Below are 26531 nucleotides of genomic sequence, written 5' to 3'. Positions count from 1 at the left end.
GTTTACCACCGTGTTTACCAACTTTTCTTTGAACAACATTCAATAAACGTTTGGGAACTGAAGACACTAATTGTTGAAGCTTTGTAGGTGAAATTCTTTCCCATTCTTGCTCGATGTACAGCTTCAACTGTTCAACAGTCCAGGGTCTCCGTTGTCATATTTTACGCTTCATAATGCGCCACACATTTTCAATGGGAGACCGGTCTGGACTGCAGGCAGGCCAGTCTAGTATCCGATATATCCGAGTATCTCTTTTACTACGAAGCCACGCTGTTGTAACACGTGCAGAATGTGGTTTGGCATTGTCTTGCTGAAATAATTAAGGGGCGTCCATGAAAAAGACGTTGCTTTGATGGCAGCATATGTTTCTCCAAAACCTGTATGTACCTTTCATCATCAATAGTGCTTTCACAGATGTGTAAGTTACCCTTGCCATTGGCACTAACACTGCCCCATACCATCACAGAAGCTGGCTTTTGAACTTTGCGTCCATAACAGTCCCTATGGTTCTTTGAATTTGAAATGGGGACTCGTCAGACCACAGAACACTTTTCCACTTTGCATCAGTCCATCTTAGATGAGCTCGGGCCCAGAGAAGCCGGCGGCGTTTCTGGGTGTTGTTGATAAATGGCTTTTGCTTTGCATAGTAGAGTTTCAAGTTGCACTTACGGATCTAGCGCCGAACTGTATTTACTGACATTGGTTTTCTGAAATGTTCCTGAGCCCATGTGGTGATATCCTTTCCACATTGATGTCGGTTTTTGCTGCAGTACTGCCTGAGGGATCGAAGGTCACCGGCATTCAATGTTGGTTTTGGGCCTTGCCGCTTACATGCAGTGATTTCTCCAGATTCTCTGAACCTTTTGATGATATTATGGACCGTAGAAGATGAAATCCCTCAATTCCTTGCAATTGTACGTTGAGGAAAATTGTCCTTAAACTGTTCAACTATTTTCTCACGCACTTGTTCACAAAGAGGTGAACCTCGCCCCATCTTTGCTTGTGAATGAATGACTGAGCAATTCAGGGAAGCTCCTTTTCTACCCAATCATGGCACCAACCTGTTCCGAATTAGCCTGTTCACCTGTGGGATGTTCCAAACAGGTTGTTTGATGAGCATTCCTCAACTTTCTCAGTCTTGTTTGCCACCTGTCCCAGCTTTTTTTTTGGAACGTGTTGCAGCCAGTTAATGATTATTTGCTAAAAACAATCAAGTTTGTCAGTTTGAACATTACATATCTTGTCTTTGTAGTGTATTCAATTAAATAAAGGTCGAACATGATTTGAAAATCATTGTATTGTTTTCATTTATGTTTAACACAACGTCCCAACTTCATTGGAATTGGGGTTGTAATTTACTGTAATTTCCAGCATCCTCACTTGTCGATAGAAACATAGTCATGAACAGAAGAAGAAAATACTTGGCTCTCCAAGTACCACCATAATGACCAGCAGTAAAACACAGTAGTGTCGTAGGCCTAAGTGTTCATCAAATAAACAAGGCAGACGTTTTATTCCTAAAGACTATTTTTATTATCGCAATACAGTCAAACATTACGCACAGTTACAGCATCAACACTGCGTTTGAAAATTAGAAAATGGAAAAAGTGCATTTCAGTAACTTGTTTTTCTTTCTTCTTTTTTAACATTTAGGATCTACAGGTACATTGCATACAGACGATTCAAACGATGGATCTATCACATCCTTGGGAAGAAAAACATAAAAGAGTTCTGCTATCCTGTCTTGTTAGTAGAACATGTGTTCAGTGGGAAAATGAAAACTACAATTATTGTGGATTTAAATTTCCAAAAGTCTCATTAAACAAGAACTTTTGTTGATCCTGGTGCGTTTTTTTATTTATATATTATTTTTTTTTTTTTTTCCTTCCACACATATCACCTGGATCTTGTCAACCCTGTCATATTTATCAACAACATTTCGTGGCACAGGTATCTCTCTGGCATCAACGCCAGCTGCCTTCAAGGTTGGAAATTTCTGTCTGGACATAGGCTAGAACAAACATTTATGGACAAATCTGAAGGAGAAAGTTTTGTTATGAAACACATACATTGCTGACCATATTTACCATCGGTAATTGGCACCTTGACCTCCTTTGCCACTGGTATGCCAGCCTTTCCTTTTTGCTCCACTGTAGCTCCCATCCTTCCTTTGGGCTTGCAGTCTTTTGCAGTTTGCGTTGAAATGTAAAGCTGACAGAAGCAACCTCAAATGCAAACAACCAGGAGCAATAATAAACAGAAGAATACAAATATTTTGCAATAAATTTCAAAGCAAAATAATTTTGTATCCAATCATCGGATTATCAGTCAAATCATTGGGAGAATAATCCATTCTAAAAATATTCGATATTGACAGCCGTTTAGCCAAGTAGGTCCGCGTTCGAATAGGGTTTCCATTAATGATGGACTCCTTCAAGGAAATCCTGTAAAAATCAAGTGTGAAGTGTGAATCATTTTGTCTTGCCCGTTCTACAGTATAACAAAAAAACAAGAGCTGTACCTGTAACATAGAACAGTGAAAACAATGAACTAGTATATTTACAGTATACACAAAAAAGTGTACACTAACTTTCTAGTTGTATTTGCAAGCTTCCCTCATTACTGACCATTCTTCTTCAGTGTCATCATCATCAGATTGATCCTCATCACCAGGAGACTAATGCTCATCGTTGCCATCTCTGTCTAATTTGGAGTCATCCAGTTCTGTGCTCGTATCTAACAGGTCATCATCCAGCAATGTGCACTGCACACCAAGGGCCTACATCATCTGCCCAATTAGTTTGTGTCATCTTGGAAACTGCTCCCTCAGCTGGGTCACACTGAACTTTTTTGTGCCTCTGGTTCACTGTCGATGTGACTTGGGTCCCAAAATGTCGCTTATACTGAACATGTGAAAAAACTGTGAGCAAAAAGGTAATGATTGTGGTGATTTGAGTTAGTGATCAACGCACTTGAAAAATACAGTATATTATATTCCAACTCACCCATGATGTTTGAGTACTGGCTTATTGTCAAGCGTAGCCTGGATACACACACAGTTGAGATTGGACTATGGTAGAATTTCTGTGACGTCCATGGCAGTATTAGCATCATTTGATGTGACATTCTGGTTGTCATCTATTGCTCTCGCCCCTAGTAACTCGGACACCATCTGGAATAATAGTGATGCAAGATTAACCGCTTTATTTGTGAACAAGCACACAACCCCTTGATGAGTCAGACTGCACATAAGGATTTGTAGGCTTGAGTTTGATACACACAGGAAATGTACCATACTGCAAATGATTTTAATCAATGGGTTATTTAAAAACAGTCACTATTTGAATTAAGATTATTTTGTATGTGATTTAAATCCGATTTTGAATCACCTTATTTGAAACAAATAGATGGAAGAGACCAAGCCACATCATCCTTACATGTCGTATTACCGTTCTGCTAAAAACAAATACTGGCACCCCTGCTGTGCCAGTATTTTTTTGTTGACTGTCTGACATGAAATCAGACTAAACGTTTCCTGTTTTAAGATTACCCAAGTTTTTTCTATTTGCTAAATGCCAGAATAGTGAGAGAAGGATTCTTTTGTTACAATAAAATATAACGGGGATGCTCATGGGGTCAGACAGTTGAGGGGGAAAAAAGCATGTAGTTTTATACAGTCATGGCTAGAAATATTGGCAATATTTTTGAGCACGACTATATATATTATATATTCATATATGTTTCCGTGACACGGTACAAGCGTTTACATAGTATGCAGTATTCCTATATATTGTGTGCCCCTCGCTCGAGTAGATTTATAAGACGCCGTGCAGAAAGTCTTTGCCGTATCTGTTTGCTTGTCATATAGGCAAAAGTACAGACAGTACTGAAAAGTACTGCGTGGGTCTTTTTTTCCTACTACCCAGTGCATAATAACCATAATAGGGTCATAGGTATATACAAGGAAATCCTCACCTCTGGTCTGCGCCGCTTCGCCGCTGCACCAGGGCGCTGCGGGATTTAGTTGCTGGCAGTTGAGGTCCCGATGCCCGTAGGAAAAACTAGTTGGCACCGCAGCTGGTTGCAGCCTCTGCCTGACGACACCTGTGTATACAATGCTTTCTACTGTCTTTCTCAAAACACGCCGGTTCGAAGTGATCAGCACAGTTTGGAATGCTTGCTTGGAATCACTTCCAAATGGCAGATGTGGTTTGTAAAGGGATTCTGGAGTTATAAAAAAAAAAAAAAAAAAAAATCAACATCTTTGTCTTTTGTCTAAAAGTTCTTTCAGTGCGGTAGGATGAAAGCCATTTGTTTGCAGCACCAGAGAGGCCAACCAGATATTGAAGTCTATTTAAAAGAATGGTGCAGTCTGCTGTATCAAAGCAGCGCTGAGATCAAGATATCCTCTAAATTCTTGACAAGGTCAAAGTCTTGACAAGGGCAGTATCCTAAAACCATACTGGATCTTTTCAGAAATATTAAAGTTTGCTAAAAAGTTTTTGAGTTGAATAAAAAAAAAAAAAAAAAAATTTGGCTTAAAAATGGTACGTTTGATATTGGTCGGTAATTGTCAAGATTGTTAAAATCTAAATTGCTCTGTCATGCCAGTGTCCAAAAACTAACCACTGAAAAATGCTACAATTGCTTGATGTAAAAAGGAGTGTCCTTTTTATATCAAGCAATTGTAACAGCTCACTAGTCGCCCCACTGTTATTTTCTAGCTGTCTTTGATATAAAGTGGTTAGGTTTGATTCATCCAAGAGTGTACCGTCGCATTTTTTTATGGTTTTGCCTTGTGTTTTTTATCATGTGTGTGTGGTTAAATGTGTTTTGGGCTTTTTGAGGATGTATGCAGTGGAGAAACCTTGTACTCTCTCTGGGGATGTTGAAGGGGGTGATGGCCGTTAAAAGCTTGTGAAAGGCTGACTTGGAAAGGCATTTATCAATCAAATTATTTATCGTCTTTGCTCTCTACAGATCACACCTCGGTTGGCGGGCTGGGGGACAGCTTTTACGAGTACCTTCTGAAGGCATGGCTCATGTCAGACAAAACGGACACAGAAGCACGCAAAACGTACGACGACGCCATTGAGGTATGAGGCACGTCATTTTAGCACGTCTCCGAAGAGGATTTCACTTTTGATCTAATGCGTGTTGTAGCTATCCAAGGTATTACAAACTTGCTATGTTGACTGATCTAATGAGATACAATATGCTTACTTTTGACTGACAAATGTCACACATACATAAAGTAACCCTGCGCAAAGTTTCATAAACAACTGCAGGACGCCTGGCTGTATGCAGTGGGAGGAAAATGTATGTGAACTCTTCAGAATTTCTCAAATTTCTGAAAAAAATCCATCTTAAAATGTGGTCTGATCTTCATCTAAATCAGTGATTCTCAACTGCTGGGTCGGACCCAAAAAAGGGTCGCAGAGCCATTTTGGTTGGGTCGCGAACATGTAGTAAAACATACAGGTTAAATAAAAATGTAATTCATTTAGGAGAAAAGAACGAGCTGGAAGCGACGCCTGCATTACTTCCGGTTTAGCGTAATTTTAAATTACAGTGTTATAAATCAAGATATTTGATCTAGAAAGGGGCACCACAACACTTTTTATGTGGATACAATTTAGGGAAAGTGGCGAAAAACCTTTTTATCAGTCTCGTAATCTGAAGGTTGCTTCACTTTCTGAAATTTTGATAAGAGTTCGAGACGGCCAGAGGTTTCTTCCTCGAACCCAAATACACACAACAATGCACGTAGTGAATTATACGGAAAAATTAATGCTCTAACATGGGAAATCTACAGGGAGTCAAGACAGAAAAACACAAAACAAACAAAGTACAGACGAATATTGGCAAAGGAAACTGACTTGTGATGTCAGATTGGTAGAATGAGCATGTAGTGACAACGCCTGTAGCTGGGGATTACTGTTCTCGTTAATTTAAAACCCAAATATGCACTAATCTGTACTTTTAGTAGACCGCAAATTTGACTTACGTGTGTCGACCAATTCAGGCAGGTGGGTCGACCTTCTAGGGTTTGGCCAGAGCGCTCACGAGGGTGGTTTGCAGGAAAAGGAAACAAAGAGCAAAAGATGCACTTCAAGTGCAGGTTGGCCGGCGCGTTGGCAATGGCAATGCTTGCCACGCGGTCAGGGAAAGCTCGCACCGCAATTCCTTCCCAACGGTGGCTTGTCCGTAAACTGCCCCACACCCAAAAGGGTAGCTTTGGGGAGCTGGCAGGTACTTCCTGCGGTCCACGCTTGGCAGCGCGGCAGGGAAATTCGGCATCTCCCAGCCTCCGCCACCTTGTGGTGAGAGGTTGGGGGCTCCCCGAGCTGGGCCAGGTCTTCGGCAGGCGGAACGACAAGAGCGAGAGACTAAGGAGCTTCGGCCTTTTTATCCGCTTCAGAGAGTGAGGCCGACCCTTTTGACCAAATGGAAGGCAGACCGCGCCTCTAGAATTGCATTTCATGTTAGTATAATTTGTGGTTTAAAACCAGTGGAATCAAATATTAATTATTAGATTTAAGATAACGAGACCATTGTTCCACTTTGCATTGTCCCGCGCCCATCCTTTTTAATCCCTGTAACGAATGTTTCAAGTGTTATGTGATCGTTGAGAACACTGTAATATTTGCAATGTGGCATTTGTGTGGTGTGGAGTGAAACATTTCATCTGGTTCAGTTGACAACAGATTCAACATCAGACATTCAAGTTTGCAGAAATACAGTCACTCGTGGCGTTCATGTAAAATATTAAATCCCAGTCAAGTCCTGTAAAAACTGTGGTTAATGAACCCGCGTCTGCAGTGGCGTTCCGTCGCCTGTGGGTGTCGCGAGCATCCCGTCCATTGTCCCGGCTTGACTGGCCAAGTGTCGCACCGGCGCAGCAGGGAGGAGACGCCTTTGTTGGTGAGGCTCTTTGGGCTGGCTGGTGGTGGAAGTTAATTAATTTAGCGTTCTGGTGCAAAACTAGGTATCTTTTAGCTCCGCTTTGATGCTCCGGGTGCTGGTAATTCACTTTGTGTCGGCATGCAAAAGCAGATGTCCGTGTCTCACTTTGATGATCCCGGCTTGTAATTCACTTAGTGTCTGTACGCGAAGTTGAATCCCGCTACTCCGTGGTCGTCTACCTCGGCGGGTAGAGCGGCGGTAGCCCGAGTCTGGGGTACTGGGTGTCATCTTTTAATGGCGTGTCCGCTACAGTTGCTTATGTATTATGTTAAATGCATGAAAGGTACTTAAAAACATGTAAGCATGAGTATTTTTTAAAATATGATATTCGTACCTTTTCCATGGCTATTTTTGAACAATATATGTTATTTATTTTTACTCACTTCTGTAAGGGGGTCGCGGCCTAGCGACTATCGAAAAAACAATTGAGAATCCAAATGACAAGAATTTCCTTTGTTTAACCAGGCAAGGCCCGGTACACACACAAAGACAATCGGCCTGTTTTTGTGCTGATTTTGCCCCTTCCCGACCAAGCACGTCAGTCTTATGTTATAAGATTTATTCTATAAGATTGTCCTTAGGGCTGATGTGTGTTAAGAGTGGATTGGTCATGATTTTAGGGTACGAAACGTGTTCAATATTTACAACCAAAACTCTTCCTGTGTGTGGCGAACGGCGACTTCTCCCAAGTCATGACGCCGAGAATGGTGACATGAAATTGCAGCAGAACAATGGAGTCCCCAGCGGGAGCACTCTCCAGCACCCCCTCCAAGGACTCCAAAAAGGGTGGGTACTCTGAACTGCTGTTTGGTGCATAGGCATAAACAACAGTCAGGACCCATCCCCTCACTCGAAGGCGGAGGGAGGCTACGCTCTCGTCCACCGGGGTGAACCCCAACGTACAGGCGCCGAGCCGGGGAGCAATAAGTATACCAACACCTGCTCGGCGCCTCTCACCATGGGCAATTCCAGAGGGGAAAATTGTCCAACCCCTCTCAAGAGGACTGGTACCAGAGCCCAAGCCGTGTGTGGAGGCGAGCCCGACTATATCGAGTCGGAACTTCTCAACCTCACACACCAGCTCGGGCTCCTTCCCTGCCAGAGAGGTGACATCCCACGTCCCTAGAGCCAGCTTCTGTCGCCGGGGATCGGATCGCCAAGGTCCCCGCCTCCGGCCGCCGCCCAGCTCACTATGGCCCCTCCCACAGGTGGTGAGCCCATGGGAAAGGGGGACCCACGTTACCCTTTATTTAATAATACAATTAAGCTTTTGTACTGTTCAGGTAAAATACCTTTAGTGGTACCAGGTATTATAATGTATGTCATACATATACTGTGTATAGATGTACAATTTTATATACATACAAACACAAATATTTGTCATATAATATAAATGATAATGAAGGCATTGATGTAATTATTTAAAAAATGAGTAATGTTAAGAATAGGTTTATTGCATGATTAAATACTTTTTCAAGTTTATAGAAATCTTTTGAATTAATAAAAATATAAAAGCATTTGAAGTTGTTTTATCAGTGTTTGTTCCAATGCTCTGACTGATTTTTTTAGATTTTTGCCCTTATATCATTTCAGTACTGGTATCGAGGTAACTTTATTGCAGGTATAGTATTAAAGTCACGATTTTGGTATCGTGACACCACTAATCTGTGTAAGTATTTCATGTTCTATTAGGAATTATTAAATGGTTGAGAGTTGCCCTACCACTTAATACCACTAATGTCTTGCAAGGTTTTATTTGAACCCGGGACATCAAAACAGTAAGGCAGATGTGCTAACCAGTTGGCCACCTGGCACGCCTGTGAATGTTTTTTCAATAAAAATATGAAAATGATTGTATTAGTTGAAGCAGACTGTTTATTCTTGTGATTTAGAGGAAGTTAAAGATCAGACTACATTTTATGACCAACCTACTACTTTTTCCTCCCACTGTAAATTGTGGTTGTCTCCCACCATGCATTTTGTAGCTTAACAACTGTGGTTGTATTCGCAGTGTTGCACAAAGTGGAATTGCAGTCTGGAATAATAATTACATCTTTAAAAAGTTTGTGACAGATATTGTGACATACAGTGCCATGACAATGTATTCTCAAATGATATTTTTGCATAGTTTCCCCACTTTAATCAAACAAATGTAAATATGAGAACAATATAACTGAAGTGTTGTTTTGAAATGGACTATTCAAAGTTACCTGGCCCTGTGCGAAAAATTACCCCCTTTGTTAAATCATGAATTAATTGTGGCTAATCACAACTTTTGGTTAATTTTCACTGACCACACCCAAGTCAGATTATCTCCTAGACCTGTTCAATAAAGAAATCACTGAAACAGAACCAGTCTGACCAAATCAATTCAGACAAAAGATCTAAAATAGCTGCAACAAAACGATCCAAACAAATTCAAGAACAGTCAAGAAATAAATTGACGTCCATCAGCCTGGAAAGGGTTACAAATCCATTTCTCAAACTTGTATTCCAACGAACCATAGGGAGAGCCTTTAACCTCAAATGGAGAAATTATGGTGTAGTGTTGAACCTTCCCAGAAGTGGCCAACCAACAAAGATTACCCCAAGAGAACATCAATGACTCATTCAAAATTCCACAACAGATGAAAAATGATTGATCACTCTGCAAAGGGTTGCAAAGCCATTTCTAAAGCTTTAGGACTCCAGCAAACCACAGTGCGAGCCATTATCCTCAAATGGAGAAAACATAGAACAGCTGTGAGCCTTCCCAGGAGTGGCAGCCCTACTAAATTTACCCCCAATATATATAGAAAATGCTTGATTTCAGTTGTTGCTGCTGAGGATGGCCCAACCAGTTATTAGGTTCAGGGGGCCATTACTTTTTCACACAGGTCCAGGTAACTTTGAAAAGCTTATCTTCCTAAATAAATGGAATCACCATTTAAAAACTGCATTTTAAGTTCACTCGGGTTATATCTGTCTGATATTTACATTTGTTTGATGATCTCAAACATTAAAGTGGGGAAACTATGCAAAAAAATCTAAGAATTTAAGAAGGGGGCCAATACTTTTTCACAATACTGTATTTTACACACAAAAAAAGGTTTACCATGAACAGTTCCTCTTTAAATTTTGTCTACAGCATGAATGAGGATGAGGGCATATGCCAACTCGGTGAAGGCATTGAAGGGTGTGCAAAACCGATCCAATATGTTCAGTTTTCTGATTGACACTAATGTAAACTGTCACAACCAAATAGAGCAGGGGTCATCAACATGATGCGGGCACCGGGTAGGCCTAAAGACCACATGAGTACCCACTAGGCCTGTTCTAAAAATAGGTCACCAATGATGGGATATTGTGATTTCTTGGGAATGTTGTAAAAGTGATCAAATGAATGTGAGATTCATAGAAATAATGTTCATTCATTCATTTTCCACCCTGAACTGGTCGCCAGCCTATTGCAAACAACCATTCACACTCATTCACACCTACGGGCAATTTCAAGTCTTCAATTAACCTACCATGCATGTTGCATGGGACGTGGGAGGAAACCGGCGTACCCGAAGAAAACCCACACAGGCACGGGGAGAACATGCAATCCCCACATAGGCGAGGCCGGATTTGAACCCGGTTCCTTAGAACTGCGAGGCAGATGTGCTAAAGTCGTCCACCATGCCGCCAGAAATAGTGTTGCATATTGATATTTCCAGTATCTGTTTCCTGCCTGGTTAAGTCATTGTTGATAATGATAGTGGGAAAATCATTAACATGATCAGTGTCTTCACATAGATGAATATTACTGTTTATTATTAATAATATAATTAAAAGTGTGAGTCAAACTGGTAGCCCTTTGCATCAATTAATACCCAAAACTAACTCTTGGTTTTAAAAATTGATTTCGGGTAGGTTTCATTGTGGTTGTTTTCCACCATACATTTCTACAATAGTTTTAACAATATTGGTGTACATTTGTACTTAATTCCGAGATCTGATCCTAGTACAGTACATCGGTGCCCTTATTTAGCTACACAAGTGTCAAAATATTACGAACAGTTCTCAGTATGACATACAAACATAAATGAACAATATCCGCCCCCTGCAGGCAATTGAGCGACACCTGATCCGCAAGTCCAACGGTGGCCTGACGTTCATTGGTGAGTGGAAGAACGGCCACCTGGAGAGGAAGATGGGCCACCTGGCGTGCTTTGCCGGCGGCATGTTCGCACTGGGTGCAGACGGCTCCCCTGACGACAAGGCGGGGCACTGGCTGCAGCTGGGCGCAGAGATCGCGCACACCTGCCATGAATCCTACGATAGGACAGGTGAGCAATGCCCGGGGTGTGTGAATGCACTACAGCAGTGGTTATCAAACTATTTAAACCAAGTACCACCTAAAAAAATACTTAACTCTCCAAGTACCACCATCACGACCAACAATAAAATACAGTAGCACTGTAGGCCCAAGTGTTCATCAAAAAATTAGGCAAAGGTTTTATGCCAAAAAATTAGATTTATTGTAAGCCACTGTAACGTGCACAGTTTGAAATTACTGTCCACTGCGGTTAAATAAAGGAAAATAAAATCATTTTCTTAATGCGTTGCGAGGTATTGGTTTGGGACTCTGTATTGGCAGATACTTAAAATCAAGTGACTTGACTTGGACTGAGGTGCAAAAACTGGATACAATAGGCAGTCTTGTTATCTTCTCTATCAATTTACAACATCCGCTCGATTTATCCTCCTCACCCACAGGTTCCGCTTGATTAATTGATACACAGTGGGGCAAAAAAGTATTTAGTCAACCAACCAATTGTGCATGTTCTCCCACTTAAAAAGATGAGAGAGGCCTGTAATTTCCATCATAGGTATACCTCAACTATGAGAGAAACAAATGAGAAAAGAAATCCAGAAAATCACATTGTCTGATTTTTAAAGAATTTATTAGCAAATTATGGTGGAAAATAAGTATCGGGTCAATAACAAACGTGAATCTCAATGCTTTGTTATATACCCTTTGTTGGCAATGACAGAGGTCAAACGTTTTCTGTAAGTCTTCACAAGGTTTTCACACACTGTTGCTGGTATTTTGGCCCATTCCTCCATGCAGATCTCTTCTAGAGTAGTTATGTTTTGGGGCTGTCACTGGGCAACACAGCCTTTCAACTCCCTCCAAAGATTTTCTATGGGGTTGAGATCTGGAGACTGGCTAGGCCACTCCAGGACCTTGAAATGCTTCTTACGAAGCCACTCTTTTGTTGCCCGGGTGGTGTGTTTGGGATCATTGTCATGCTGAAAGACCCAGCCATCTTCAATGCCCTTGCCGATGGAAGGAGGTTTCCACTCAAAAGCTCAAGACACATGGCCCCATTCTTTTTTCCACTTCTTTCCTTTACACAGATCAGTCGTCCTGGTCCCTTTGCAGAAAAACAGCCCCAAAGCATGATGTTTCTACCCCCATGCTTCACAGTAGGTATAATGTTCTTTGGATGCAACTCAGCATTCTTTCTCCTCCAAACACGACAAATTGAGTTTTTTCTAAAAAGTTCTATTTTGGTTTCATCTGACCATATGACATTCTCCCAATCCTCTTCTGGATCATCTAAATGCTCTCTAGCAAACTTCAGACGGGCCTGGACATGTACTGGCTTAAGCAGGGGGACACGTCTGGCACGGCAGGATTTGAGTCCCTGGCAGCGTAGTGTGTTACTGATACAACTTTTTGGCCTAAATTCTAAGGGGTATGTGTGGAGAAAACCAGGCACTTCTCATCACATGTCCAATACAGTCCCAACAGTGAAGCGTGTTGGTGGCAGCATCATGCTGTGGGGTTGTTTTTCAGCTGCAGCGACAGGATGATTGGTTGCAATAGAGTCAGGAGGTCATTTGGCTGATGCAGTTTGAAGTCCAGGAACTGTTCAGAGTTTTTTGCTGATGGGTTAAGCACTTTGCTGTCAGACTTGTACTGGATCCAGGAATTTGTGGTGGCAACATCAAAGACATCCACTCGAGTTATCCTCCTCACCCACAGGTTCCGCTTGATTAATTTTATTTTTTTATAGGAAATCAAAAAAAAAAATTTCCTTTGGAAAATATCTGGCAGTGCAACGCCAAACTCACCTAAGTGTTTGTCATCATTTTCAATCCAGGTCAGCGGTCGTCACTCACGTTTTGCCACCCGGAAGTACCCAGAGCTTATTGTTTACATTATTAAAAGATCTATTCATCGTAAAAACTGTTGGAAACGTTTGAGCCGAGAAATTTTGCTGAGGTTGCCTCGCCTCACGTGTACAAAAAAATGCGCGATTTTTTTTAAAGCTTATTTACTATCTGAAGAAATAAAGCAAATCCCAGATGGGGTAAAAAAAAAATCGAAAAGCTAAACTTGTTTTGATTAATGTCATTGTCAGTTTATTTTTCAATCAGTGATTGGGGGAAAAAAATCTATTAAAATCATCCCTCCATCCATTTTCCATTCCGCTTGTCCTCACGAGGGTTGCGGGCATGCTGGAGCCTATCTCAGCTGACTCTGGGCGAGAGGCGGGGTACACCCTGTAATGGTCGCCAGCCAGTCACAGGGCACAATTAAAATAATATTGTTGTTAAACAAAAATCCACATTTCAGAATCATCTTTATTTGCCAAGTATATCAATAACACACAAGGAATTTTTCTCCGGTAGTTGGAGACGCTCTAGTACGACAACAGACAGCCATTTGACAGAAAATACTTTTGAGACATAAAAACACAGTACAAAGAGTCACTGAGCAATAAAAGGTTACCAGTAATGTGGTAATGCCGATACATTTTCTTTTTTTCTTTTGACAATTGTGAAAATGAGGCAGTCCTCTAGCAATTTAGAGCAGTTTGAAGTGACTAGTAGTGCTATAATCTGGAACGGTGTCAATTGTGCAAATGGAGGAGATACTTCTCAAGCACATGAGTGGCCATTATTGGTCAACAACAGATATGCAAATAGTGCAAAATGGCGAGACCAGTACAGCGAGTGCACGAATAATGTATAATTGGCCCGACAGAGATGTGACAATAATTGACAAAAGACAAAATTGGCAGCATGTTACAATGAAATTGGAAGTTAACTGTGTAAGAAGTTAATGGCAAGAGGGAAGAAGCTGTTGGAATGTCTGCTAGTTTTCGTTTGCAATGTTCGATAGTGCCTACCTGAGGGTAGAAGGTGGAAGAGGTGGTGCCCAGGATGTGGAGGGTTCAAGAAGATTTTGCATGCTCTTGTCTTAGTTCTGCCAGCATGAAAGTCTTCAAGGGTAGGTTGGGGGGTACCGACAATTTTTTCAGCAGTTTTGATTGTCCGTTGCAGTTGGAATTGTTTTTTTTTGTGGCGGCACCGAACTATACTGTGATGGATGAACACAGGACTGATTCGATGACTGCTGTGAAGAACTGCCTCAACAGTTCCTGTGGCAGGCCATGCTTTCTCAGAAGCCACAGAAAGTACATCCTCTGGTGGGCCTTTTTGAGGATGGAGTTGATGTTGTTCTCCCATTTCAGACTAATTTTCAGGAACTTGAAGGTCTTGAGGGTTGACACAGGGCAATTGGACAGCATGAGGGGCAGCTGTGGCGTAGGATGCCTCCTGAAGTCCACGATCATTTCTAGTCTTGAGTGTGTTCAGCTCCAGGTTGTGTTGGCCGCACCACCGCTCCAGCTGCTCCACTTCCTGTGGATACGCAGACTCGTCACCGTCTTTTATGAGGCCGATGACTGTGGTGTCATCTGCAAAATTCAGGAGTTTGACAGCTCGGTGCGTTGAGGTGCAGTCACTCGTTGAGAGAGAGAAGAGCAGCGGACAGAGGACACAGATCCTTGGGACGCCCCGGTGCTGGTGGTGCGTGTAGATGAGGTGGTGTCCCCCAGCCTCACATGCTCTGTCCTGCCCATCGGGAAGCTGTAAATCCACTAGCAGATGGCAGGCAAGACGCTGAGCTGGAGAAGCTTGGAGGCAAGGAGTTCGGGGATGATTAGGGTTGGGCATCGAGAATCAACAACCGATTGGAACCGGGACTAACTAACTAACGTAAATTTAAAAATTTCGTTCAGAGTTTCGATGCCTACAGTCCGCTCATCCCGAATAACTGGCAAAAACCAATGAAGAAGCGGCGAAAACCAACGAAGAAGAACGCGCACAAAGACGTGCTTGTGCCCAACGGTGTTGGCGGCGAACAGAAGTGTGTCTTACCTTTGTTAAAATGAATGACCAGTCGCCTCAGTGCAGCTCTTGGAATTAGATTATATTGTGCAATGGAGTCTTTCACGATGTGTTGGGTCTGACGCGGTCCGAGCCTCAGCCTGCACCGCGCGGAGCTTCAGTGAAGTCAACTCACAGTCAACTGGGTGAGTGAAACAATAAATTACGTCTATGCCAACATTGAGACAGCTAACAAGGTAAACAGTTGGTTGCACTTTTGCACTGATGGTTTACAGCGTTTATTTTAGTCTTCAAACCAACGTAAGAGCCGATGACAGAAAGAAAAAAAAAAGCTTAACACTGAGCTAAACGTAGCCCGTAGCAACTTTACATCACAATGAATTGGGACAAAATTCACAGAAATGTCTCACAGTATCACAAACCCTAGCCTTGTGCCTCATCAGTGAAAATCAGGAAAGGAATCAGTGTTTTATAGGATTTGGTTCCATCCATTGGAAAAAAAATAAAATAATCACTGATGGCGTGTGAAGTTACTTTTCATGACAAAATGCTGAATTCCGGTGCGTACCCTTCAAAATAAAAGGCTACAATCTTAAAACAGGAAGTCAAGTTAAGATTTGCACATATAAACCATTTGACGTGATTAAACAGTCCCAAAGAAAGATTTTTAACAATGTTATATTTAACTTTTAGCTGAAACATTAATGAGTATGTCGTGACCGAAAGAACAAGATCCCGGATACAAGCGGCCGAAATGAGTTTCCTCCGCAGGGTGTCCGGGCTCTCCCTTAGAGATAGGGTGAGAAGCTCGGTCATCCAGGAGGATCTCAGAGTAGAGCTGCTGCTCCTTCACATCAAGAGGAGCCAGATGAGGTGGCTGGGGCATCTGATTCGGATGCCTCCCGGACGCCTCCCCGGTGAGGTGTTCCGGGCACGTCCCACCGGGAGGAGACCCCGGGGACGACCCAGGACAAGCTGGAGAGACTATATCCTTCGGCTAGCCTGGGAATGCCTCGGGATCCCCCCGGAAGAGATGGATGAAGTGGCTGGGGAGAGGGAAGTCTGGGCGTCCCTGCTAAAGCTACTGCCCCCGCGACCCGACCTCGGATAAGCGGTAGAAAATGGATGAATGGATAGATTAATGAATATTAACTCAATTGTGTTATTTCCACACAGATTGCCACATTGCCTTTTAGTTCATAGGTTTGATATTGATACTGGTTATAAAGAACCCAGACTCAAATGTTCATTTTAGTCTATGCTGCGGGCTGCTAAGAAAATGGATGTTCATAATTTGGACACCCTTTATTTAAACCATGCAATTTGTTTTGACACAGCCCCCTAAAAGAATCTAAATAGAGAATCGTTTGAAACCGGAATCAAAATAAGGAACCGGAATCGCTCAAATACAAACGATGCCCAATCCTTGTGATGATGGTGTTGAACGCAGAGCTGAAGTCCACGAACAAGGTCCTCATGTATGTCCCTGCGCCCCTGAGGTGTTCAAGGAGGAAGTGCAGTCCCATGTTGACTGTGTCATCCACAAACCCGTTTGCTCAATAGGCAAACTGCAGGGGGTCCAGCAGGGGACCTGTGATGCTCTTGAGGTGGTCCAGCACGAGGCGTTCAAAGGACTTCATGACCACAGATGTCAGGGCGATATGCCTGTAGTCATTCAGATCCGAGATTTCAGGTTTCTTAGGGACTGGGATGATGGTGGGGCGTTTGAAACAGGATGGTACTTCACACAGTTCAAGACATCTATTGAAGATCTTTGTGAAGACTGGAGCAGCTGGTCTGTGCAGACTTTGAGGCAGTATGGGGACACAAGGTCTGGGCCTGCCGCTTTTCTTGATCTTTTGTTGTAGAAGATCCGTCTCACATCCTGTTCGGGGATGGTCAACGCAGGAGGGGGAGTCAGAGATGTGATGGTGGTCAGTGGTGCGGCTGGGTGGGTGTGGGGTGTGAGTGTCATTTTCAAATCTGCAGTCGAAGGTGTTCAAGTCGTCAGCTAGTCATTTATTGTTCTCTGCTTGGGGGTATGGTCGCTTGTAGTTGGTTAGCAATTGTAATCCAAGCCAGACTGATTTAGAGTGGTTAGTGGTAAACTGTTTTTCTAGCTTTGCTGCATAATTTATCTTTGCGATGTTAATTTCTTTAGTCAGCTGGTTTCTAGCGCACTTAAACAGGGCTCTATCCCCACTTCGATCGGCGTTCTCTTTAGCCTGGTGAAGTTGCTTAAGTTTGGCACTGAACCACGGCTTGTTATTAGTGAACTTGCAAAATGACTTTGTTGGTACACGCACATCTTCACAGAAACTTAAATAGGATGTAACAGTGTCCGTAAATTCATCCAGGCTGCCAGTTGAAGTTTCAAAGACACTCCAGTCTGTGCAGTCTAAACAGCTTTGAAGTTCTATCTTTGCTTCATTGGTCCACTTATTCAGTGTTTTCACCGTAGGCTTCGCAGATTTAAGTTTTTGCCTGTATTTTGGTATTAAGTGATCAGACGAGCCCAGAGCTGCACCGGGGATAGCACATTATGCGTTATTTAGCGTAGTATAGCAGTGGTCTAAAATGTTGTTTTTCCTGGTAGGACAGTCGATGTGCTGCTTGTATTTCGGGAGTTTGTGGTTGAGTTTAGATTTGTTAAAGTCCCCAAGAATAATGAGGGGTGAATCTGGGTGTTTGTTTACTTGTTCAGTAAGTATGAAAGAGGCAAACTTGTACGGCGAGTAGAATGACTTACAGCTCAAAGACAGCGACTCAAAGTCCAGGCTGCAGGGTGTGCTGAGCTCCGTGAGGTCGGTGCACCATTTTTCGATGATATAAAAGCATATCCCGCTGCATTTTATTTTCCACGATAACTCGGTGATGCGGTCTGCCGGGTGTAGTTGGAAGCCCAGAAGCATTACGGCACCATCGGGGACGCTTTCACAAAGCCATGTCTCCATGAAGCACAGGACAGCGGAACATCCACACTCCTTACTGGTCTTTCCATTTTGTTGGGTAGGGAGCGTACATTTGCGAGGTAAATCGACGGGAGTGGCATTCGGAATCCTCTCTTACAGAGTTCGCTTCCCTCTGTGGTGTCGCCTTCGCCTAGTAATTTGATCATCGATTAGTTGTTGGTTAATCGATTAATTGTTGCACCTCTAAAGTTAACCATTCAATGTTTATTTCTACAAACAATACAACACCGCTCAAACACACTTGCTTCTTGTAGTTCCGAGTTCTGGTTATAGCCCCAAAATTTCCCTTAGCTGTCAAAAGTACATAAGGTCTTCTTTCTGCGCAGATAAGTTACCTTGAAACAAAACACAAAAGGTCAGATGGCCCAAAGACACGTTTCAACCGCTGACGTTTTTTTATATATATATATATATTTATTTATTTTTTATTTTTTGTTGGCTTCCAAATTGTGCTCAAGGTTCCACTCTACATATAATTTATGACAGTAAGAAAATATTTGTTCAAATTTGAACTTCACAATGCTCATCTTTTCCCCCCCAGTGGTGAAGCTGGGCCCAGAGGCCTTCAAGTTCGATAGCGGCCTCGAGGCAGTGGCCGTTCGGCAGAACGAGAAGTACTACATCCTGCGCCCCGAGGTCATCGAGACCTACTGGTACATGTGGAGGTTCACCCACGACCCCAAGTATCGCCAGTGGGGCTGGGAAGCAGCACAGGTACCCTTTATACATTTCAAAACTTGTGTGGTTGTGGTAACGATAGCTGCGTCCTCTATGTAAACGTAGCAGCATCATGATCACGTAAGGAGCCAGTGAATGAAATATTACATTAAAAGTAAGAACAAGGAGGACATATTTCTTCTTTGTGATAAGAAGGAAACAAGCTTTTCTTTTTTTTTTTCCTTCCCAATCTGGAAGTGACCATTCTTTATTAGCCAATCAACACACTACACTGTGGCAAGCTCTGCCCTTTCGGCACCCTGGCATTGTGTTTGGTAATCCGTCAGGAGGGTGCCAAAAAGAGGTACATTTTTGGTCTCCTTCGCAACCTCAATCGGAATAAGTAGGCCAAATACGAATAGAATTTCATTTGGTTTCAAAGGGGTAGAATATTCCTTTTGCCAAACCGATCAGAAGTACATTTTCGTAACGCCTCGTCTTGACGTAACTGCGCGTTGACGTCGTCGTTTAAGCACAGCTCCTGACGGAGCTCGTATGCGACAGAGATGTTGTTTTTAACTACTTGTAAGTTGTTTTTATCGAGCGTTTTCTTAAATAAACACAAAAACAATACCAACTACTGTGCTGAAAATAGACGCCGGACCTCCATCTTGACAAATGACAAACGACGAAGTTCGCATGTCACATGGTTGTTCCAATTAAATGTAGTATATATATACCCCTTATCGGAATAGATCACATCACATGTAAACAACTGACCACAGATCTTCAGTCAGAATTATTTCAATCCGAATGACAAAAAGGTCTCTGTGTAAACCCGGCTAATGCCAAATAAACTACCGTTTCATAAACAGTAACCGGGAAAAAAAAAAAATCTGAATAATCAATGGGATAAATGGATAGAATAATCGATTCTAAAAATATTCAATAGTGACAGCCCTCGTTAGTACCCATCACGGCTTAATAATCAAACTGTTGTACTGAACTAAAACAAACTGTGCTGCTTGGTGGAAAACGGGGCCTTTGGAATGCTGTCATTGTACTGTCTTCAGGGTTCCTACCCAAGTATGATTTTATACATTTGGACGACTGAAAAAGTATTGAAAATGGAAACTATTGATTAGAAAAGTATTTGTTTCCAGAAAGAGGATTCTCTATTTATAAGGCCTGCCCCCGCCGCACACAGAAAGACACGGCTGAAAGCAACTGGACGAGACAATCGCGGGAAAAGAAATCGAGAAAAACCGAGTCAGTGACTCCCCACTGCACATCAAGTGATTGACCCTCACACACACAAACCAACTCGCTGCAACGGAAAAACTGCGACCTCTGGTGTTCTTATCTGCAAACGTTTTGAGGCTCCACGTACAGATTGCATTTTTCATTGAACCACAAACATCCATCCATCCATTTTCTGTACCGCTTTATCCTCACAAGGGTCACAGGCGTGCTGGAGCCTATCCCAGCTATCTTCGGGCGAGAGCCGAGGTACACCCTGAAATGGTCGCCAGCCAATCGCAGGGCGCATGTAAACAAACAACCATTCGCGCACACATTCACACCTACGGGCAATTTAGAGTCTTCAATCAACCAACCACGCTTGTTTTTGGGAAGTGGGAGGAAACCGGAGTGCCCGGAGAAAATCCACGCAGGCACGGGAAGAACATGCAAACTAGTCGCCGAACTGCACACTGGGCAACAGTTCAGTCGGGTTCGTCATTGCTCCGGGTGCGGCAGGCTTGAGAACGTTGTTGTTTAAAATGTGGTGAGAACCTTGATTGCCCAGTGGGTAATTGTAGCTCACTTGCACCATGTGAGTGGTGTAGCTCAAGGTACAGATGAGAGGATCAAAGAACTACTTGAGTCTGCATGCTTTGCGCGACAGACACACCATTTGTACCTTGAGGCAGAGAAGAAGAGGGAGCCCAAACAGATACAGAGGATCTTGCAGTATGACGTGGACTAGCTTAAGAAGAGAATGAAGCTTCAGACATAGTTGTTTTTTTGTTTTTTTTGCTATAAAGTTGGGCAATTAAGGTCTCGAAAAAGTACGGGATTTTAAAATCTAAATTTTTTTTAGGAACCCTTTGGCCTTAACAACCTGACAGAAAATGTAGCTGACCCAAACTGTACTGCTTTGGTGGGAGAGGGGCATTTAAAGTACGTAAGGATACCAAAAAGTGCAATGGGGAAAAGTTATTCTGGTCTTATAGTGATGAATTTAATTAAATATCGCAGTGAACCACACTGAACCGTACTACTTGATGCAAAGAGAATAAATAACCCAGCAGCATGTAAATTTCTTTTGTAAGCCTAAATTGTTCCTCCTGTCCCCTTCATGCCACCGTTAACAGACACTTGTACCTCCCCCTACAGGCCATCGATAAGTACTGCAAGGTGAGCGGAGGCTTCTCTGGTGTGAAGGACGTCTACTCATCGAACCCGACCTACGACGACGTGCAGCAGAGCTTCTTTCTGGCCGAGACGCTCAAGTAAGTTCGTAGAATGCTGAGCACGCGCCAAAGCAAAAGGTGGCACTGTGATGCCTAACCTCAAGGCAATTTTAGCGTTTGTCACAAGCCATTTCCAGAAAAGGCAGAAAAACAACACAATAAAAACGAATGGATTCATTGATTCATTAAAAATTCATCAACACGTTTTCCTGTCTACACACCAGCAAGATTTTGAAGTTAGAAAAGTACAAATACAGAAATACAAATATTTTAGTTTTAAAGAACACCAGTGTACCTGTAGACATAGCCTTAATGATGTCGAAGAAATATTGTTTGCTTAAATCTTTGTTGAAATAATGTTGGGCATTTAGTGCATATTTAAAAAATACAAATATATTTGTTTTTTGTTTTTTTTAAAAAGAACCATTGTGGGTAAGTTCACAAGCCAGTGGTTCTCAAACTTTTTTTCTCAAAATTGCTTACCTACGTATGTTTGCAAGGCTCGCATTAAGCGGTCTCGCGTCAGAGTTTGGGGGACAAAATTTGCATTTTGTGCAACAAAAAAAAAACATTGAAAAGCAAAATTGTAAATCTGGTTTATCAAGGATACGGTCGCAAAGGCTGAAGCAGGCAGTGCCGTATGTAACCCAACGCGCTTACGTCACCGATGCGTGGACATGTAAGTGATTCACGACAGCGGTTGCAAGATGCGATGCCGAATGGAGAGAAAGACGCAAAAGACATGGCACGAAGGTGTGGTCGCATTTCCGAGTGAAATGCAAGGTGAGCGCCTGTTCCTTGTAACATGGACCTTTCTCTCCGCCGAGTATGACACCGCGTCACGGGACCCGAGAGACCGAGGTGAAGTTAACATAGTGCAAATCGGCGAGCTTAACGGTAGTCTACTACTAATGTTACTCACATAACATTGTTTTATTTTGTTTTGTTTACCTTGACAAGGACAATATAACGCAACCATAACGGTATGTAGTGTGCTTTTTGCTCAGCGTAGTGACTGTGTGACATGGGGACACATAAGCCATGGAGAAAGACTTCCAGACGGCTTCGAGGAAATTCTGGTCCACCATCCGGCGTCTCGTGTTTTGTGTACTTGGAGAAGGCGTTCGACCGTGTCCCTCTGGGAGACCTGCGGGGGGGTGCTTCAGGAGTATGGGGTACCGAACCCCCTGATACGGGCTGTCCGGTCCCTGTCCGACGTTCGGTCCGCATTGCCGGCAGTAAGTCGGACTCGTTTCCGGTGAGGGTTGGACTCCGCCAAGGTTGCCCTTTGTCACCGATTCTGTTCATAACTTTTAGGGACAGAATTTCTAGATGCAGCCGAGGCGTAGAGGGGGTCCAGGATATGCCTGGACTTGGCCGCATTCATCTTTCCTTCGATTGCAACCAGTCGTCCTGTCCCTGCAGCTGAAAAACACCCCCACAGCATTATGCTGCCACCACCGTGCTTCACTGTTGGGACTGTATTGGACAGATGATGAGCAGTGCCTGCTTTTCTCCACACATGCCGCTTAGAATGAAGGGCAAAACGTTTTATCTTGGTCTCATCAGACCAGAGAGTTTTATTTGTCACCATCTTGGCATCCTTCAGGTGTTTCCATGCAGGCTTTCATGTCTTGCACTAAGGAGAGGCTTCCGTTGGGCCACTCTGCCATAAAGCCCCGACTGGTGTAGGGCTGCAGTGATGGTTGACTTTCGAGAAGAACTTCCTCCCATCTCCCGACTGCATCTCTGGAGCTCCGCCACAGTGATCTTTGGGTTCTTCTTGACCTCTCCCACCAAGGCTCTTCTCCCCCAATTGCTCAGTTTGGCCGGACGGCCAGCTCTCGGAAGGGTTCTGGTCGTCCCAAACGTCTTCCATTTCAGTATTATGGAGGCCATTGTGCTCTTAGGAACCTGAAGTGGAGCAGAATCTTTTTTGTAACCTTGGCCAGATCTGTGCCTTGCCACAATTCTGGCTCTGAGCTCTTCAGGCAGTTCCCTTGACCTCCTGATTCTCGTTTGCTCTGACAAGCACTGTGAGCTGTAAGGTTTTATATAGATAGACAAGGGTGTGGCTTTCCTCATCAAGTCCAGTCAGTCTAATCAAACGCAGCTGGACTCCAATGAAGGTCTAGAACCATCTCAAGGATGATCAGAAGAAATGGACCGCACCCGAGTTCAATATGAGTGTCACAGCAAAGGGTCGGAATACTTCTGGCTGTGTGATATTTCGTGAATGCGCAAAGATTTCATCAATTCCGTTTTGTTTCTGTCAATATGGGCTGCTGTGTGTACGTTGAAGGGGAAAAAAATGAACTTAAATGATTTTAGCAAATGGCTGCAATATAACAAAGAGTGAAAAATTGAAGAGGGTCTGAACACTTTCTGTCCCCACTGCAGATTCATTCAACACTTTTCAGGGGGCAAATTCCTCCATTAAAAATCCTTTTCATGCATTTTCGAATAATACGTGAACAAAGTATTGTATTATCATTGACCTCTGATCTCAAAACGACTTAGCCATCAATTTGTTGTGTTTATTTAACGCTATGATGAACCCATGAAGCATTGCTATTGTTTCACAGTCATCACGTAGTGAAACTGTGCCGACGATGCGGCTCGTCGCAAACACGAGTTTGACACCTCCGTTCTAGAGGAATCATCCAAAGGTTCTGTGGATGCATTCAGTAAAAAATCTGAAAAGCCATCAAAATGGTATTGGTTATATTACGGTGAGAAAGTAATCGAAAGAGTGACGCTACTATCACATTTTCGATGGTAACGTGCAATTGTACCCAACTATATTTCCAAAGTAATTTTCCCAGCAATGCTCCTCAGCCACATGTTCTGCTGGATTCATTGAGATTTTTAGTCGAAAATAAAAGAAACTAAACCTTTTGGGGAATATTATGGCAGCGCAACGGAAAAGTTTTTGTCACCTTCCATTGTCGTCGGCAACTACAGTGTATCGCATCGCTCTTGTGACGCCATGTTTTTGTTCGTCTCCATCAGGTACCTGTACCTGCTGTTCTCCAGCGACGACCTGATGCCATTGGAAAGTTGGGTCTTCAACACGGAGGCCCACCCGCTTCCTGTGCTCCACTTGGGTAACGTCACCCTGCCGGGCAGCGAGCCGGCGAGGCAATGAGGGGGTTGACCGCCCGCCTGCCCGACACTCCCACCAACAAACACTGGACTGACTTTTATCATTTTCTTCAGATGTGGACCGTATCGGAGCAGCTGAGAACTCCCTGAGAACGCTGGTGCTCCAGAGTGGACCATTTAGTTGTTCGTCCAAACTCTTTATCTTTCTCTCTTTCATAGGGACGCACCATTTGAATTGAAACTCTCGTTTTCATGCCACGATCTTGGCAGCCATCTTCTTTTTTGGGCAGGTGTGGATCCTTCATAGTGGACAACAGACTGGCTTCATCATCAGTCCAGCTCAAAATGTCACCCTGCCAAACAAAAAAACTTTATAATTGGATGCTGCTTTTTTGACTCTTCCCACTGTATTTTTGTTTTGTTTTGTTTGTTTTTTTAAAATTGGGTTCTCCTGTCCTCTTTTACCATGTCGTGTGCTTCATCTGCAGTTTCCACTAACACAAAACCGCCGAAGCGCGTAATCAGTCGCACGATCATCTGACGCATTGGCCGCTGCCTTCATCCACCGTCTCTACCCTCCTGTCACCTCCTGCCTTTTTATTCATCAGCTTCAGGCTATCGTCAGCGTTCTGAAATGAAGTAAATCTAATTTTGTCCCGCAGTCTGCTTTTCCTGAATTTTGTGTTAAATTGTTCAAGTTGGCTATATCCGTCATTCTTGAAATTTAAATTATTATTTTTTTTTTCCCTTCAAACTTGTCAAAGAATTCTACTGCTTGTCTGGTATGCACAGTAAGTGACGGCTGCAACCAAATTTGACCACGCGCATCATTTTAATAGCAACACAAACAACTTCCTGATTGAGATGAAGTCTTTGCGGCGACGTCGTTCAACTGCTTTGCCAATTGATCGATCACTGTCATCGTTTTTCACTTTTCTTAATTTGTCAAGAAATTCTATCGCTCCTCTTTAGTAACTTGTAAATTGTCTTGGCAAAAACTTTCTTGAAGGTGAATTTGAAAATCGATCAGGAAAAACCAGGACTGGATTTGTCGAGTGCGAATGATTGTCAATCAAACTCAGTGATGGTCGTATGCAAATTAGTCCTGAATTGCACTTAACCACGGCTTAAATTTTTGCTGTTTATTTGAGTTATTTTGATTTATTAAGCAAGCCTTTTCGTCTTAACGTGACGCATTTGTGCCATTACCGTGCTTCTTTTTTTTTTTTTTTTTTTTTTTTTTTTTTTTTTACGTTCAGACATTGTGAACTTTTTTTGTTTTTTTTTTTGCTTGAAAAGTTTAAAACTGTGAAGTGAAACAGATTGACGCCAGACTGAAATGACGAACTTGTTACGATTAAAATACTAATGGAATCTTGTGAATGTGAGTTTTTAATGCAGACTGACTCGAGCCGTCTTGTGACTGTAAAAAACTAAACAAAGAAAATGGCCGCATATTGTTGCTTTTCAATGAAAAGCATGTATCCCCAGGTGTTTTTTGTTTTTATCCGTAAAAAAATGACCTTTCGTAGTGTTTCCGATGAAAGGAATACATTTGGGGGAGAAATGTGGTTTCCATTAAACTGACGCCATTTTTATTGGCGATCTGTGTGCGCAAATGTAAAATTGAGTTTTTTTTTTTTGTTAAATTATTATTATTTAAAGTTGGTCAAAGAAAATCCACAATTTCTTAATTTTTGGTAAGGGCATCAATTTTGGCCAGATGATATGCGTACACGTTGATGACTTTACCATTTTCATTCCGTCACTTGTTCATCGTCACTTTCGGAATTCCGTCAACCGTGTGGCCGCCGCAACAGCCAATGAGTGACTGATCTCTATTTGTATTTTTACTTCACTACAAAAAGATATGTGTAAATATGTTTCAAAGTCCGACACAAATTCAATAAAGGTGTTGCTACAAGTGACGAGGAACTCGACTGTTTTGATGGTGTCAATGTTGGTTTTGGTGAATCTGTGATGTTTGCTTTTGAACGTGTCTTGCAAAAGACAAATGCTTTTAGCTAAATTAGGTTTCATTCGATTTTTAGGGTCCGACCGATGCCGATTGGAATATTTGGCAGAATAAAATTCTGATAACCGATGTTGAAAACATGCATCAGAAGAAGCGCAAGTGTGCTGGTCATTTTGCCACGCTTAAAAATCGAAATTGTCACGCAATAATGAG

The 26531-nt window shown here is 42.7% G+C and overlaps 1 protein-coding gene across 1 annotated transcript in view; it reads left to right on the top strand.

The window, feature by feature from the left end:
- The window catches only part of man1a2 (mannosidase, alpha, class 1A, member 2), an 86852-nt gene extending 60574 nt beyond the window's left edge, over positions 1–26278 (top strand). Inside the window, exons 10-14 of the mRNA XM_061793089.1 lie at positions 4981–5096; positions 11057–11276; positions 18649–18821; positions 21162–21277; positions 24251–26278. Coding sequence (XP_061649073.1) covers positions 4981–5096; positions 11057–11276; positions 18649–18821; positions 21162–21277; positions 24251–24386 — 761 coding nt within the window. The 3' untranslated portion in view covers positions 24387–26278. The remainder of the gene's footprint in view (positions 1–4980; positions 5097–11056; positions 11277–18648; positions 18822–21161; positions 21278–24250) is intronic.
- The last annotated feature ends 253 nt before the right edge of the window (positions 26279–26531 follow it).

This window comes from Phyllopteryx taeniolatus, chromosome 12 (assembly GCF_024500385.1).
Source record: "Phyllopteryx taeniolatus isolate TA_2022b chromosome 12, UOR_Ptae_1.2, whole genome shotgun sequence".
NCBI classification, from domain to species: domain Eukaryota; kingdom Metazoa; phylum Chordata; class Actinopteri; order Syngnathiformes; family Syngnathidae; genus Phyllopteryx; species Phyllopteryx taeniolatus.
The sequence above is the reverse complement of the archived record's forward strand: the minus strand, read 5'-3'. Positions and strand labels throughout refer to the sequence as shown.